Raw genomic sequence first — 17,189 nt, 5'->3', positions numbered from 1 at the left:
TCAAAATCTTCTCTAATTTGCATCTTAACATGTGCCCAAACGTTAAAAAAGCCCATTACATTTTTTTTGCAAGAAAAGTAAGCCATATTATTCATCCATATTGGAAATATAAGAGGCCAATTCTTACAAAGTATAACCAATAATTAGACGGACTCAAGAATTTAAGTTCTCAACTATCTCATCCTCATATGGTGGGTGAGTTACAAATAAGATTCTTACACTTACTAGAAACTGAATTCTTCGGATCAAATAATCAATGGTATGTTCAGTTTCTCGAAAAATGCGTGAATTTTGTTCCTCCTATATACTATAGACTGTAGCATTTAGGCAACCGACATACCATGAAGCTTTCCAGTGCCTTCGCACTCTCCTACCAGCTATCCAACGTAGTTCTGCCCGCATATCAGTAGATCTGTCTGGTAACTGCAACCAGACCAGTACAGCCTTCCATGTAAATGGACATTTGAAAAACAAATGCATGTGCGTTTCACAGGCTGCTTTACATAAGATGCAACGGTTAACTATACCAAGTCCTCTGTGGTTGAGATTATCAGTTATTGCTAGGCGCATTTGCATAGCCAACACCATAAAGAAACTATGCTTAGGAAGTACTGCTCTGAGCCAAACTCCCCGTGCCCGTGCCACTTTGGCCTCTTTTTCCCTGAACTGATCATACATTAGATTAAGTTTAAGCTTACTGGCCTTGACACAGCTAGGCAATCCAAGATTGCCTGTGCATAAGGAATGCCACCAGCTTGTTTAATCAGTTAATTTCTCGTATGTAGGATGCTACTCCAGCTCTCAGAATGATGAGGTTTGATGTGCATTGTTCAGAAGTTATCAGACTTGATATTATATACACGGTTCCATTGGGACCATGTACTGTGAGATTGTTGTTCTATTGCTCATAGAACAACACACTAAAATCTATGTGGGGTCGTTTGATTACCCACTAAACAACACATGAACTTAAATTCATTGTTCATGTTGTTTGCTTATTAGGAGACCGTCTCTCAGGAGACCTACTCATCACATGAATTGTCCCATGAATTCCAATTCCTCTATAATGGAGGAAGTTGGTTACCTAGCCCCCCCCAGGTAAGTGGTAAGCGAGAATGCCTACATGAATTGCACTTCTTTCATGACAACCAAACAATATTTTGCAGTTCACATGAATTCTAAATCCATGTATTTTATAACTTTCTAGACAATACAAATCCTATATGCAACCAAACAACTCTTAAAATAGCATGTTATTAAGTAAATTTACAACCTTTATCATGTTAAACTACAAAGTCTCCACATTTATCGACATTCCTTGCATGATTATCATGCGTAGTGAGTAGACTTATCACTAGGGAGAGATTGGGCCCCGATATGTTTGACAATTTATGCAATTGACTCTATTAAATGGGCAGTGTGAAAAATTATTGGATGAGGTTGGTTTCGAAATTTAGACCCAGTATGTTGTTGGGGAGTTGGAATGTAACGCCTCGAAAAACAAGCAGGCAACTCAAAATAGCTCTTTTATTAACAAATGACATCAGCGGAAACATAGGACGTCACCGTCGTACTCTCCTTTCAAAGAATACAAGGCTTATGTAATCAAAATAAATACACTTGTAAAAGTAAAACTAAAACCTTTATCACTATACATCTTATACGCTTTATCTTCTAGGTGAAATTCCTCACACTTGACCTTCCCCGATACTTGTACCTGAAAAAAAGTGAACGTAACGGAATCAGCCAACCACGGGCTGAGTATGACTCCAGTTCCCTCCACCGGCCTTATGTCATATCCTTTATTCAATCAGAATTCTCTTTATTACCATATATCACCCAATAAAATAACTTACCAAAATACAGTATTCCCTGCCAGGAACCAACCCGGTATCCCAAAAATATTATATGACTAATGTTTTAGCAGGGATTTGCACAAGGAAAATATCCTGCCAGGGAAAATTTGGTAGGGTAATCTAACTCAATCTCAATCGCCTGACTAGTATAATTGAACAGATAAAAGAACAAATGAAAAAGTATAACACAAAGATTTCTACGTGAAAAAACCCTGGAAATAAGGGAAAAAACCACGGGCACCAAGTCAGGAGGGTTTATTACTAGGATTTTAGTTAGCCCAACATGAGATATGTATGTCAGGCGATATAATGGATAAGGATGCTTAACAATAATGGTAATGTATCTAGTTGAATACAGATGAGTAGAAAATGTAAGTGAGTAGTAGAGTTAAATTGTGTGTATTCCTCTTCCCTTCTTCATTTATATTTATAATAGCTTGTCAACGGTCCTTCTAGGTTTTTTTTAGGGTTTCCTGGTAAATAGGACTCGTGTCCTATTTACCCGGAGGTAGTTCTTTGACTTCTGCCATATTCCAGTCGTTGCCTTTGGTCAATTCTTCTATGTTCTTGCTTTCGGTGTTTGAATGGGTCTTCCTTGTTTATAGGGACTCTCTTTTTACAGCCTGACCGTGCTTTTCTTATCGCCTGACTTACTTTGATAATGCTGCCCTTATGCCTGACGTGGTGTCTTTTCAGGCCAGGCCTATTAGCTGCTTATCCCGTGTTTCCCTCCTGGTTGATGCCTGACCAGGCGTCCCAATTGCCTTGCTTTAGATGATTTTAGTCCAGGCTTGGCCTTGAGTGTTGCTTGACTTATGTCTGATGAGGCAGGGTAATTCTGGGCCCAACAATTGCCCCTTATCTTCTTATTCCCAATGGATCTGGCGAGGAATAAGGAGATAAAAATTCGGGCCAGGCAAAAAGGTGTATAAGATTTTTTACCGGAAAGAGTTTGTGTTTGCTTCAATTTCTATAACAGCTAGTTTACCATAAATGAGGTAGGTTACTCAAACCCTAGAAGAGTCATGATTAGGTTTGTCCACTTGCATTGCCCGTTTATTTTCGCGGCTATAAATATCTTGCCCCATTCATCTTTGCCTTCATATTTCCATCCCTCAAACTTTTCTCTCTTTCTCTAGAATTCTCTTTGTAATTTTGTCTCTTCTAAAAATCAATCTTCAAATTTAAATATGAAAAATGGCTGGGGGGAGAAGAAAGACAACTGCATCTAAGGCTGCTGCTGAGGTTGAGAAAGCTCCTGTAGTTGTTGACGTGCCTGAGATTATCCCAGAAGATGAGGTTATGGAAGTTTCTGCCCCTCCAGAGATTCTATCCATGACACACAGGGGAGTCACCTATACCCCTGTGAAGGCTTTGTCTGACTCCTTTCCAGAGGCTAATCAGCTGAAGCCTGCCTTTGAGCATTATTTAAAGGGCAGAGGTCTTATTCCTGCTGAAGCTGAAGTTCAGACTCCTGAAAGTAGTCCAGTCAGGGCTAATTGGTGTAGTCCTGGCTGGTTCTGTATTTTTGAATGGGCATTCAAAGGAGGTTGTCAGCTTCCACTTTCTCTGTTTATGGTTGAAGTTCTCAGGGCTGTCATGGTCCCTCCTTTCCAACTCATGCCAATGGTTTGGAAGATCATTTACTCTGTTAAACAATTGTGTGCTAAGCGTAAATTGGTCATCACTCCTGATGATTTTAAGAATGTATATCACCTGAAGAGCAACTCTACTGGTCGTTTTAATCTTCGAGTCAGGTCGAAGATGGCTCATCTGATCACCAATTTTGATTCAGGGGATGATAAAGGATGAGCGCAGACTTATATGTTCATCAGGGCAATTCCATTGCCCCTGATCTGGATTATCTTGGTTATCCTGCTGTCGAGGGAGGTAATTTCTTCTTCTTGTTCTCAATTTTGGTTAAGGATAATTTGCTTCAATTTGTTAAAAATGGGCTTACTTGATTTGTTCTTGTATGAGAGAAAAGATTGGGATGATTTGATATATAAAATTAGAGCATTTTGTTTAGAGCATACTACTTCCAAGTCAAATTTATCTACTCCACACAAGAAAAGGTTGAGAAATTGCGACTAATTGTCGCAAATAAAATTATTACCGAGTTAACATATTTTATAAAATAATAGAGTACTTTCAGTTACTCTAGAACTTATTAGATAAAAGATTTATGAAAATTTAGGTGGAGGTTCTTACTCTAAGGGCTTTGTTTGATACACATTATAGTTTTCGAACATTCGAAAGTGAAGATGTGTATTAACTTGCTCTAAAATACTATCCTTTAGACTTTTCATCATATGATGTGTCAGTTTTATTTGATCCGCATTCTATGATGAAGATGTTAGGAAATATTTAAGATTTGAAAATACATCAATATCCGATTTGTGTAGACGGATGGTTGATTTCGGCAAGAAATCCTTTTACCCTAAGATTTATCGATTGATTTGTCTTATCTTGAGCTTCCAGTTTTAACAACAATTACAGAGATAGCATTTTCAAGTATGAATATTGGCAGATAAATCTTCAAAATAAGATGAATGATAAATTTATTGACGTTTTGACGGTACTTTAAATTATATTAAAAGACATTTGGTGATCGTATAATTGGTATTTTTCTCAGCAAAAAAAATAGTATAATAGTATTGACAATAAAGATGTATGAAGTAATTGCTTAATTTGAATTTAGGGAACCTCATCGTAGAGTAAAGTTTAGTTAATTATATTAGTTACTCAATATAGTATAAGGTTTATGGTATGTGTCGCGCTCTTATTTTTTTGATGTTATTGTACAAGATGAATTAAAAACCTTTATGTAAAATATCAATTTTTATACAAGTATTTTTAACTTATTGCTCTAAGTACCTATGAATTCTGGTTACAACCCTGCCATGAATAAATTATAATATATGGTCTCCCATTTATTGAGTTAGATTCATAGGCCTGCTTTTTGTAAGGAGAAAACGAGTTTAATTCAATAAAATGAGGGTATTAGTTTTTATAATATGTAACTTCCTAGTACCTTTGTTCTTAATTTTATTTTCAAAAAATATCTTCAAAAGAAGATAATGTATACGTGATCAAAATTTTGGTCAAAGTGTTGCCTTAAAAGACCGTTAACAAAACAGATGATAAGAACATTCAAAGTTGGAGGGAGTAGTAAAAGTGGCATCCAAACCAACCTTATCTTGTTTTATCTCCGCCTTGTTATTCTTCTAAGCAACCAAGCAACGCATATAAACAAGAGTAACTAGAAAATAATTATGTCCAGTAGATCATGTATTGAATGATGAATAATGTGGCTATAATTATATTGTTTGATTCCCAAACTCTCAAATATCTTATATAAGTTCAACGTTCTAGTAATGAAATCGTTCTAGTAATGAGATTCTAGTTTAAGATATTATTGTACGTTATAGCCTACAGACTTCATATTTATCATTTCTAAAATAAGTACCATGTAAACCTCTTTATTAAAAATCCATAAAAATAAGCATTATAATTAATGTTTACTTAATATAAGGTTTTCCCCTTTACAACTATTTAAAATATGCATATTTCAAATTTTTTAATACATATTAATAATAAATCTAATAACGAAATGTAAGATGTTAATATCATGTTACAACGATGAAGAAATGACAAACTCGGATCTATGTCCATCGATGCACTAATGTAATATTCTTCCAATCACAACTTTTATAAAACCCATCTTTCCTGACTTCCCAAATGTATTTCTTATCACACCCATTTCCTAGAGATACTTTAAAAACATCAAAAGTTTTCTCCCTGTCATTCCAATAAAAATGACAAAAATAGAGCGTAGACAACGAAAAATTAAGTCTAAATGCCCACTCAATATTATGCCTATACTTCAATACATGTGTACCAAGATCGTCGTCTTTAGATTGACAACGCACCGTAATATGCGTATTTTCAATCTCATTAATAATCATAACATAATACTTCTTAAACATTAACTGTGCCTTTGCAGGCTTAAATTGGCAATGTAGGACTCCTACCAAAATAAAGATAAGCATGAGATTGGTGTGGCTCATTTTGGTATGTTTTGATGTTTTTAGTTAGGCTTATCAAGAATTAAAATTATGTGAAATGTACATTATATATATACACGCAAGTTTTTGTTGTAGTTATAGAGTTGTGCCGTAATGAAATGAAAAGACAATAGTGCATGCGAAGTGAATGAGTAAACAAAATGAAGAAATTTAGTAAATTAATCATGTTTTGCTTAAGTAGAACTGGTAGGTTTATTCTAACTTGTAGTAGAGATATTGTGATGTAAATGAAGGTATATTTGTGTATTAGCTAATTTGTGTATTAGCTGAGGTTTTTAAGCATTACTTGGAAGAAGTGGCACCATAGGCTCCATTGCTCTAATGCATTGTCTTTGGTTATGTCAACACATTCATATAATCATGTTTAATCTTGATTTCTACCCGTTTTGTTAGTCATGGATGTTGTAATTTATTAGTTATGTTTGTATTTATTTATACAACAAGTTTTGCTTAAAATGATAATATACGTTTTAATGGTAAAACGTATTTAAATATTACCATTTGATGATAATAATTAGACCTTCAAATCATCGGGTTTTATGAGCCGGGTCATACGTCAGGTTTGGGTCGAAATACGGGTAAAAAATATTCTCGTACGCTTTATTTATACTACTATATATGTGTGTTTAAATCAAATAAATAGTAAATCATAACTAATATTAATATGTTAATCACAAAAATATTGGAATATGAGATTAGAACCGATTACCTAAAAAGGTCTAGGGTTTCTCTCCTAGGGCTTCCGTCTAAAGTTTCTTAGTGTTTCTCCTCCTTACTTGGGGATCTCTCTTGAAGTTTTCGATCGTGAGTTTGGCTTTTATGTTTGTTTTCTCTGTGCTTTTGTTTTCCTTTGTAGGTTCCAAAAGATGAGCAATACGCAAGGTCCGACTCGAAGTGGGAAAGAGCGTGTTGATGAGGGGGTGGTGCGGGGTTGGAGGCGTTTGTTTGGGAGGAGGGTTTCGCTGATAAGGTTGCTACAAATCGGTGTATGAAGAATAAGATCTTATGTTTAGCGATTGTTTACGAGGTCACCATGGAAGGTTACAAGAACTACTCATGATGGTCCGGGTAAATCTAGACGTGAATTGAGCTCTGTTTTCGAAGTCGAAAGGAGCGGGGATCACGAGGAGGATGTATTAAGGATGATTGAGTAATTGCAGGCTGTTGCTCTCGACCTACGTAAGAAGAAAGGGTTTGCTGGGGATGAGGGACATATACAGTTCGAGGGAGTGTAGGTTAGAGTAAGGGAGTCTATCTATTAAGAGCAGAAAGTAAGGTGTTTAAAGAATCATCCCATCCTCCATCTGAATACTGTGTTCAAGGCAGTAAAGCTCCCAAGGGGGCATTTCCGACCTGGATACCTGCTTGACAACGTGGATCGAAATGCATTCTCTCATCTTTGTTACTTTTGTTTAGATCTCAACAAAAACTAACAAGAACTTATGAAAAAGTGGAAGGCGTTTATGAAGATGCTTTTGTTTTATTTTGTTAATCTTTTAGGTTCCTTGGTTAATCAAATAAATTCTATGCAAATCAAAACTTGAAAACAACAAATTAAGTAATTGGAGTGGAAAATATACACTACAAGTACATAACAATTGAAAATAAAAACCCGAAAATTTAATTTACCTTATCCATTAACTACAATGACGACAAAAAAAAAATGACAAAAAAGGTAACAAAAGTAAACCGAGGGTTGAAAATGACTTAAAGATGAAAGGTGACCGACTTAAGAGGTTGCCCTTCACTTAAGGCAATAAAAGATAAATGGAGGGATAACTTAGATTAATATGGGATAATGTTTAGTGTGGGTTATTTTGAGCAGGTTGGTAATAGGTTGGATTACTTTTATCAATTAACCCAATGAAATAAAAGGTGAGTTTATAATCATATTTGGTGCCATTCGGTCCCTAAAGAAACCAGTGGTTTAACATCATCTTCCATGTTTACTATTTTCGATATTTCAAATGGATTTTTAAGAGCATCACCCCAGAATGGATTTTCCTCTTGCGGTTGCTCTTGTTCCCTAACTTATTCTAACGTCCTCTTTCTTTGAGCGTTGAGTCTTCTTGTCGTAGTTTTGATCTCAAGATCCAAGTAATGTATCGGAAGTCCCCCGCAAAGTCGCTGACTCGTGCAAGAGTCTACACACTCAAAAGAGAAAGTTAGTAATATAAATGGCACACCAAAGTGTGCAAAAGTAACAATAACTTAGTCCAAACTCCAAAGGAGTAAAGTCCACAATAAGGCCCAAATTATCATCAAATGTAGCTTTAAGGATCTCAATTATTATTGGGTAGCTTTAAGGACCTCATCACATGCATTGGACCAAAATACTGTTGTGTCGTGCATGTTCGTGTCAATATAAAACGGATCAGGTCGTGTCGTGCGTGTTCGTGTCAATATTAAACGGGTCACCACTATCTCAACCCTAACCCGATCCAATTACATAAACGGGTCATTTGTCTCAACCCTAACCCGACCCATTTAATTTTTCTATAACCCAGCCCAAGGCGACCTGTTTAACCTATTTATCTTTAAGCAGATTATTTTTAACCCATTTAACCAATAAACTTATACAATAAAGTAATAAACTACGCTTTATAATCTTATTATCCCGAAAATGTTAATTTTAAGTTACTTTGTTAAATTATTGACTCAAGCCAAATATATTACGACAATTTTGAATAAATGGGTTATTCGTGTCGGGTTCCTGTTAAAAGACATCAACCCTAACCCAACTCATTTAAGTTTCCTGCTGTGTCGTGTAACTTAAATGGGTCACAACGTCTTGACCCTAACCCGCTAACTCCGTGTCGGGTTTGTATCATGTTTTCAGGTCGTGTCAACGATTGTCGCCTCTACTTGCAGAGATTACATAATCGTTTTACATTGATTTATGTGCTTTTATCATTTCGTTAATCTATGTTATATTTAGTTCCATTGATCATTATATAGCTCACATTAGACAGACCACCACATGCTCCTTTCACATCTCCAGTGAAAATGTTCCAACTATAGGACATACAATCAAGCTCCTTTTTATCTCCTCATATTTTCGTTCGAATTCTACTAGGACCACTAGACGCACCAGGTTGGAAATGTACCAATCTCGTGCATTGTAAAGTGAACTAATAATACGTTTTGTTTAGATTTGATAAAATTAACCTAACTCGTAGAGGAATAGAGGACCTGAATTATTTTCCCGTAACCTGGATTGATCCACCAATCCAATCTGACTCGAATGTCGATTACCGCATACATATAGACCAATATCATCTCTATATAACAAGATAATACACTTGAAAATGACCAGAACCCAAAGTATTTTAACTCAATATAAATTGACCTGGTCCAATTAATTCGTTTGCTAGTTCTAATTTTTCCTCAAGAGGTGGGAATATTGATACATAACATTCACGTTTTACAACCGTTTTAAATAATGATAAAAAGAAAAGATGGTTGTGACTTATCCGATGTTAGAAATTTAGAATAGCCAAAAAAAAAAAAAAAAAAGGCATTGCAACGTTAGTCAACCCTTGTATGGTAATCCTTTGTGAATGAGTTGTCACATATTCCCTCTTCCACTAAATGAACACTACTACAATACATGATTATGTGTTACAGATATTGCAGATTACTCGGGGAGCACCTAATTAGCATTTCCTCTCTTAAACAAAATTGATCTTACATACAGCTCTAATACTTGATAACTAACTAATAATCCCTTATCATCAATGAATATTTAAAATTATCATTTTGGCTAAAACGATCAAAGTTCGAGGATATGAGTTGGAGTTCTGATTACATTTTCTAAAATATGTGCATATATTCGTTGTTAAATTTTGGTGAATGATTGAATGGTTATCGATTACCTAATTGCCTTGTTCTGAATTTCTTTTACGGATTGACACTTATTAATCACATACTCCCTCTGTCCCATTTAATAATTTACATTTGCTTCATTTTATGAGTGGAAAATAAAATAAATGTAAACTATTGACTCAGACGAAAGAAGTAATTAACCATATTGAGTTCGATTAGAGAAACTCCATCCAAGCTATATATTCAAAACCCTATCCACTTAGTAGTTGAGTATATATAAACCATTCACTATAGATTATACCTTAATATTAATCTGTAACTTGGAATCAACGTGACTCGCCGATAATTAGCTTAACAATTGTAATAACTCGTATTATTTATATTAATCCTTGTAAATTTATACTGCCGTTGCACAAGCAGATCAATATGTACGTTTCAAGGTCACCACATGTTAATATAAAGTCATTCATGGCCCTTCAACCACTAACTTAAGTTTTTGGTTGAATTGACTCTGAGCCGTCACCAAAAGGTCACGGTACAAATCTCACCATCCTCCTTCTGACGGAATATTAGCATCAGGTATGGAAAGTCTTACATTGCACAGTTGCACCTACACTTTAAATCCAAAAGGTTTTCGTATGAGGGGGGCTGTTAGATGATAAAATTATTTCCGAGAATCTAACCATTAATTTACGCTTTTGATTGAATTGATTCTTTTAACAATTAAGGTTATTTTTGTCACCCTTTTTCTCCCTTACTTTTCAAACAACACAATCATACGAAACAACTACGGAGTACGATAATTCTAAAACACACCATTTGAAAAATAGACCAATTGAAAAAATAGGAACCACATATAAATTTGGAAAGAAGAACAAAAAGTGACGAAATAATCCATTATCCTACACTTTATAAAACAACAATACATGTACAACAACATTGTTTAGCAAAAGATAACATGAGACGATTATTTTCTAAACTTATGTGGTTGATGATGAAATGGAGGTATAAAATGGTGGCCCACATCAACTTGAAAATGAAAGGATAACTTAAAGTATACACAGAAACAAAATGGGGCGGCAAATGCTCGTAACTCGTAAGCATTTCTTTCTTGGTTTTTTTAGAGCTTGGACGGTTTGATGAGCGTGAGTAGCCTTACAAAACCCAATCTGATGCACGTGTTAACTAATTTAGTTGGTAAAGTTATAAAACGTATTACTTATAATTTGGGTTCGAATCCTCTCAAAAATTTCAAGCATCCTAATGAATTATGACTTTCTTTACCCAAAATAAACAAAAATCAATCCAAAGATGATTTCATTTAATGAAACACTTCCACTATTTGAAATTGATTTGAATTATAGTAGAATCCGACCGGAACCAATTCAAATTTGACCTTGGATTTATTTGATTTGTAATTGACCCGGTCGGAAACGTTTCAACCGTAAGTCCAAAGTTACTTGAACAACATTAAACTAAATTTACAATCAGTAGTAAAATAAATTTACAATCAATAGTAAAACACGCTTTTATAAAAATGTAATTCCGCAAAGCCTTCTTTTAAGAGATTTATTAATAAAATCATTGTTAATCATTGACGGAAAATAACTTGACCTTAAGTGACCTATATCGGCTCCACCCGACCCAACCCTCAAAATGACTTGATCCAAATGACATGTACTCGAAAATTAAAATGACCCATTAACAGTACATCAAAGAAAAAACTGAAATAGCCCACCGTGGCTCGACCTATTTGACTCGTCTGTCATGTCTACTTTTAAGAGATACCATGGTTACATAATTTATATACCTCGAAGGGACATAGAATTATTATAAAATCGGTATGCTATACAACGGTCTTATTTAATAATCGTTTTAAAACCACTAACTTTCCACCCAAGATCAACCCAATAAATACCCTCCCATATTCCTCCTACAACTCACTCAAACTAAATCCATCAAACTCACAACCTCTCGCACTCAATTTGCACTAAACATTTCAAAGCAAATATAACAGAAATGGGTAAAGAATTAGAAGGAGAAGTAGGAAAAGACTACCATGACCCTCCACCATCTCCATTGTTTGACATGGCAGAGATGGGAAAATGGTCATTTTACAGGGCATTAATAGCAGAGTTTGTAGCAACACTACTGTTCTTGTATATAACAGTGTTAACTGTAATAGGATACAAGAGTCAAAGCGCTACAGACGACTGCGGTGGTGTTGGTATTCTTGGTATTGCTTGGGCTTTTGGTGGCATGATCTTTATTCTTGTTTACTGCACTGCTGGTATTTCTGGTACGCTTCCTCGCCTTCTAATTTTCACTTGTTTTATTACGCTAATTTTCATATGAGACGGTTTCAGATAATAACATTACAATGGGCAGGTGGACACATAAACCCGGCAGTGACATTCGGGCTGTTGTTGGCAAGAAAACTATCTTTGGTTAGGGCTGTTTTATATATGGTGGCTCAATGTTTAGGAGCCATCTGTGGTGTTGGGCTGGTCAAGGCCTTCCAAAGTGCATATTACGACAGGTTTGGTGGCGGGGCTAACGAGTTAGCTGTCGGCTACAGCAAGGGCACTGGGTTGGGTGCTGAGATTATTGGCACTTTTGTTTTGGTTTACACTGTTTTTTCCGCTACTGATCCCAAACGCAGCGCTAGAGACTCTCATGTTCCTGTATGTACTCTTTTCTCTTCCGTTGGGAGTATTTATTACTCGTATTTGATTTTGTACAGATGTCTGTTAACTTCGCTGATTGTTGAACAATTAATTATAAAGGTACTGGCACCACTTCCAATTGGATTCGCGGTGTTCATGGTTCACCTAGCAACAATCCCAGTCACAGGCACAGGTATCAACCCTGCTAGAAGTTTCGGAGCAGCGGTCATCTACAACAACAAAAAGGCATGGGACGACCACGTAAGTAAAAAACGCAACATTTATAACATTCTGCAACATTCATCAGGTTAAATATTTGGAGAACCGATTTAACATTCTGTCATTTTTTCAACAATGTAGTGGATGTTTTGGGTCGGACCATTCATTGGAGCTGCAATAGCCGCTATCTACCATCAATACATCTTGAGAGCCGGTTTTGTGAAGGCGCTAGGGTCCTTTAGAAGCTCCTCTAATGTGTGATGATCTTTAAAGTCGCGGCTAAATGGGATTTTAAGTATTTCTAGTTTGGCTAAGAACAGGCGACGAGGCTTTTCAAAAGATGTACATAAGTTGTGTAATCTGGTGGGAAGGGTTTGTCAATCAATGTCATTATGATTGGTGTGTGTCGTGGCGCTTGTTCATTGTTTGCCTTAACTGGGCCGTTGTCCATTTTTCCCCTTTTTCTCTGTTGCTGTACTATGCTTTTTTCCTTGATGAATAAAAGTCCCTACTTTTACATTAAAAATGAGTTCTACCGACGGAAAAGTTATGTTGTTCATAAATTCTCATACGAGACAGTCTCATATTACTTTAACTAGATGCCCCGATTTTGCTCAAATCAAACCAAAATCTAGATTTGAACTCAGAAAGACAATCGGAATTGATGGTGTAAGACTTGGATGGTTGGATGTGGTTGTTATTTTCGACACCTCACAGTCACGTGATCTATGGAGCACTAGTAGTATACTGCAACTGGCACAAAAATACAGTTGCCTCAATGACTCGAAAACTCCCATCTCAGGGTAGGGGTCGGAAGTACACGACTTTAATTCTGTGAAAAAGAAAAACAAAAAAGAGTGTGAAATGGATATATGAATAAAACTATTGTGCTGATTTTAAGCAAAGGGGCAATGCAAATGTGCTGCGTAGTTTGCTGTAGTCTAAACCAGAAATCGATGTAAATGAAACAAATAGACACATAAGCCTTCAGAGATTTCATCGTAACAAGAAGACTGCTTCCATTTTACAGGTAAGTTCGCACATTACATAAGAGTTTGACAGAAAACGAATCAAGGATTCCTGTACAACACTAGTTATTTATACAGAAAACCAGGAAGTGAGGAGGTCGACTTGATTGACTGCTTCATACTTGGTCAAGTCAAATTATAGCCAGCGAGACAATGAGGAATCGTCTACAGCTTATCACCTCAAGGGCAGAAAAACATGTAGACAAAGCATGACAAACAGAAAATAGTGGAGTCGAGAAATGTTATCTGAGTAAAAACATGATCAGCTGCTGTTTGGAAGGGAGCATCTAGTTCGGACCACACCTTGGGACGCAGCAGGGGATTGGAGTGTAGACATTTTCAGCATTGCCTTTGAAAATTCTCGACGAAAGATTGAGCCATCATCTGATGCAAACACTTCTACCAGTCTGGCAGTCCTGGGATCTGACATTAGCTGTTGGTCTGCAAAAAGCAAACCCCGTCCCAAGAGCAAGCTCTTGTAATAGTGTGTATCGAAGCCTGAACCTGAGAAAATGAATGGGGCCAAAGACTGAAAATAAGACAAGCCTGTTGTTGACTCTATCAGATTCCGAAGCCTGGATTGTGAAGGACTTGGAGATACATCTGCATTGCAAATTTTGTTTATTTCAAGCATGAAATCTCTAGGAATTGTGGGGTCGGGCCTTCCAGTGTCGTGGAAGTTGGAGATTCTGTCTAGAATGAATTCACATCCTATTTTTCCAATGTTATGTGCTCCTGCAAGAAAAATAAATAAATAAATAGAAGATGAGAAAGATAATAAATGTTACGTCACTGTACAATCGAGGTGATAGAGGTGAAGTACCCAAGAGGCTGACGACTTCTTTCTCGTTGAAACCTCTCTGTGAAAACAAGAACAGTGTCTCATGTATGTTACTGTGGGGTCTTGGTATCTGGCTGTTTGCTTCATCATGGTATGAAACTCGGCTATCTCGTCTACCAGTGAGGACGGGGAAAAAGGGCCCACCAGACTGTAATTTAAGATACCAAACAAGAAATCAATGATGTTAAAGGTCACCCATAAAGCCGAGAGGTTCTGCATCTGCCATTATCTTCACAAACAGAGGCTAGGCCAATACTGAAACTGACAGCAGTAAATACCCAATGACTTAGAAAGAGAGCTAGAATTAGATAGCTGTTGGAAGCAAGGTGTAAACATGAAGATTTCAAGTAATGGTGTTGCTCAAAATAAGTATGAACCTTCATACAAGGCGACAAATGATTGACAGTAATGCAGTAAGGTAATAACATGACGACAATCAGGCCCCAGCTCCATTTACATTTGGGAGTCTCAAACTACAATACCAAGCGTGAACGTCTTGATGCTCAAAATATGAAAGTGTTTCCGTGCTCAAAATCGAGAGCTGTTTTCACCTGAACAAGTTTGGCAACTATGATAGGAAAACCGAGAGAACCATCATACTTGACACAATCGGAGAAAACTGCTGCTGAATGTTAACAAATTGACATCACAAACTCGATGAAATGCTTTTCATGATCTCAGAGTCCAAATAACCATGTGCCATGTTCTATCTTTTCAATTTCATCACCATAAATGATCAGAAACTAACAATATACTATTATGTCAACTACAAGTATCAGTGTCCAGGATTACGGATAAATAGTGTTAACAGATATATATACTACTCGGCTTCTTTTATTTACGACTGTTCTGCAGTGACTGCAGTGAGAAATAAGCACCCGCAGCATCACTGACAAAAATAGACTGTAAAATAAGCACAATGCATTGCAGAAGCAGACTACAGTCATCAGGTTTACGCATTTTTTGCTTATCTATGAGATGACAGCAATGATAATGACACTGACAAGCACAAACGATGTTGTATTCACCAACATACCAAGATGATGGCATTCCTCGTAGCCAGAGCAATGATGTCTGAGCAGGATACAATGTTAGGGCACTCGATTTCCAACTCTTCTTTAATTATATCTATGACCTCAAGCCCCTTTAGTGTTTGATTTGGGACGGCGTCTCGCTCATTTAAGTGACTTGGATTCCCGTTACTGTCATCCAGCAGCACAGATGCATCACAGCCCTGCAATAAAGCCATACAAACTCGATTGCTAAAACATCGGTTTATGTTACTCAATCAAATCATACTCAAAATGAAGCCAATAATAGTTAGGAACCATTACCGCTATTTCTCATCCTAAATTATCAACTTACGAATACTTGATACAAAGAAAAATGTTGTTCTAAGCAGAATTCAATTAACATATCGACACGATTAATGCCGCAATTTATGTTAAGCTCAATATCAAGAAAATCGTTAATCCAGAATATAAATTCAAAGAAAAATTGATTTCGTTCTAACATTAATAGATTGATTCGAGTGAAACCTAAACTAATTAACGGGTTGTACGACTAAATTACAATCTAAATTAACAAGAATCGCGAACATAAGTTCAATTACAACCCGATCATCAAGAAACCCTAGATTAACAACAGAAGCATACAAAGAACAGAGGAAAATCAAGAAAACCGTAAAATAAACCTGAAAAATGGAAATCATACTAAAAATTCAAAAAAGAAAGGATTGAAATCGACCTGAATGAAGCAATCATGGAACATGAGACGAAGAAGACGAGCGGTGATCTTCTTATCGTCATCGAGAACATCGTGCATGACTTTGTAGACAATCGTCTCGGCATTAGGACAAGAATTACGATAGAAATCATATTCAAGTTGAATTTGCTGTTGATCATTGTAAACTTGTAAAATACGATGATTCGAGAAATTTGCAGTGAGCAATCGAGGAAGAGAAGAGTGAGAAAATTGATCGACGAAAGATTCGGCGTTGGAAAGAGAGGAGAAGGAGGTGATTAGGAAGAGTACGAGTGGAATGGAGAGTGAGTAGCAGTTCGAGGTATGGGAGTTTACCGCCATTGTTGAGGTTCGAAATGAGCTTCAAGCTTTGGGGGATATTGCTTTGGCGGGAAAAAATGTAAGCTCTGAATTTGGGTTTTATGGGATTAGTTATTTGATACGGTGGTAATGGTTCGGATTAGATAAAACCGTATGTCTTGCTTATGACGGAACTGAAAGAAAGTGTTCGTAAGTTACTAGTCAGACACTCAGATTTAGTCGGGATGTCGTTGAGGCGGGAATTGCATATACAAATTCTTTTTTATGCACATTTCACTAAATTATAAATTATTTTTCATAATATTTTCATACTTGCGTGATTACGTGGGTAAAATACAAAATTTGTATTCTGCCAATTATTCCATCTGTATCATAACTTTATATGATCTATGTAGAAATATGTGTTTTAACAAACTATAAAGTTTACGAGGTTTTTATATCATCTTAATTATTTGCAATTAGTTAACCGGTTCGTTGATTGAGGTATACCATATATATTTACTTTTGAATTTTGAACACCGCTCAGGTGAGAAGTAAAATCGATTGTTTGAGAAAATCAAGTCAATTTATAGATGGATCTGATCACGACATGTATATATAAT

General features: G+C 36.2%; 2 protein-coding genes across 2 annotated transcripts; one reads left to right on the top strand and one right to left on the bottom strand.

Annotated features, from left to right (window-relative positions):
- Positions 1–11,688: 11,688 nt before the first annotated feature.
- Positions 11,689–13,180, top strand: LOC141599821 (aquaporin PIP2-2-like). Its single transcript, XM_074419948.1, has 4 exons — positions 11,689–12,068; positions 12,158–12,453; positions 12,556–12,696; positions 12,796–13,180. The coding sequence occupies exons 1-4, from the start codon at positions 11,789–11,791 to the stop codon at positions 12,913–12,915; spliced, it is 837 nt and encodes a 278-aa protein (XP_074276049.1). The 5' UTR covers positions 11,689–11,788; the 3' UTR covers positions 12,916–13,180.
- A 468-nt stretch (positions 13,181–13,648) lies between these two features.
- Positions 13,649–16,699, bottom strand: LOC141599814 (peroxidase 28-like). The gene is made up of 4 exons (XM_074419937.1): positions 16,270–16,699; positions 15,560–15,757; positions 14,506–14,671; positions 13,649–14,417 (listed from the first exon to the last, which is right to left on the bottom strand). Exons 1-4 carry the CDS (start codon positions 16,606–16,608, stop codon positions 13,945–13,947), a joined length of 1,176 nt encoding a protein of 391 aa, XP_074276038.1. The 5' UTR covers positions 16,609–16,699; the 3' UTR covers positions 13,649–13,944.
- Between the last annotated feature and the right edge of the window lie 490 nt (positions 16,700–17,189).

This window comes from Silene latifolia, chromosome 1 (genome assembly GCF_048544455.1).
Source record: "Silene latifolia isolate original U9 population chromosome 1, ASM4854445v1, whole genome shotgun sequence".
Taxonomy (NCBI): domain Eukaryota; kingdom Viridiplantae; phylum Streptophyta; class Magnoliopsida; order Caryophyllales; family Caryophyllaceae; genus Silene; species Silene latifolia.
Note: the sequence above shows the minus strand (reverse complement) of the source record. Positions and strands in the feature narration are given on the sequence as shown.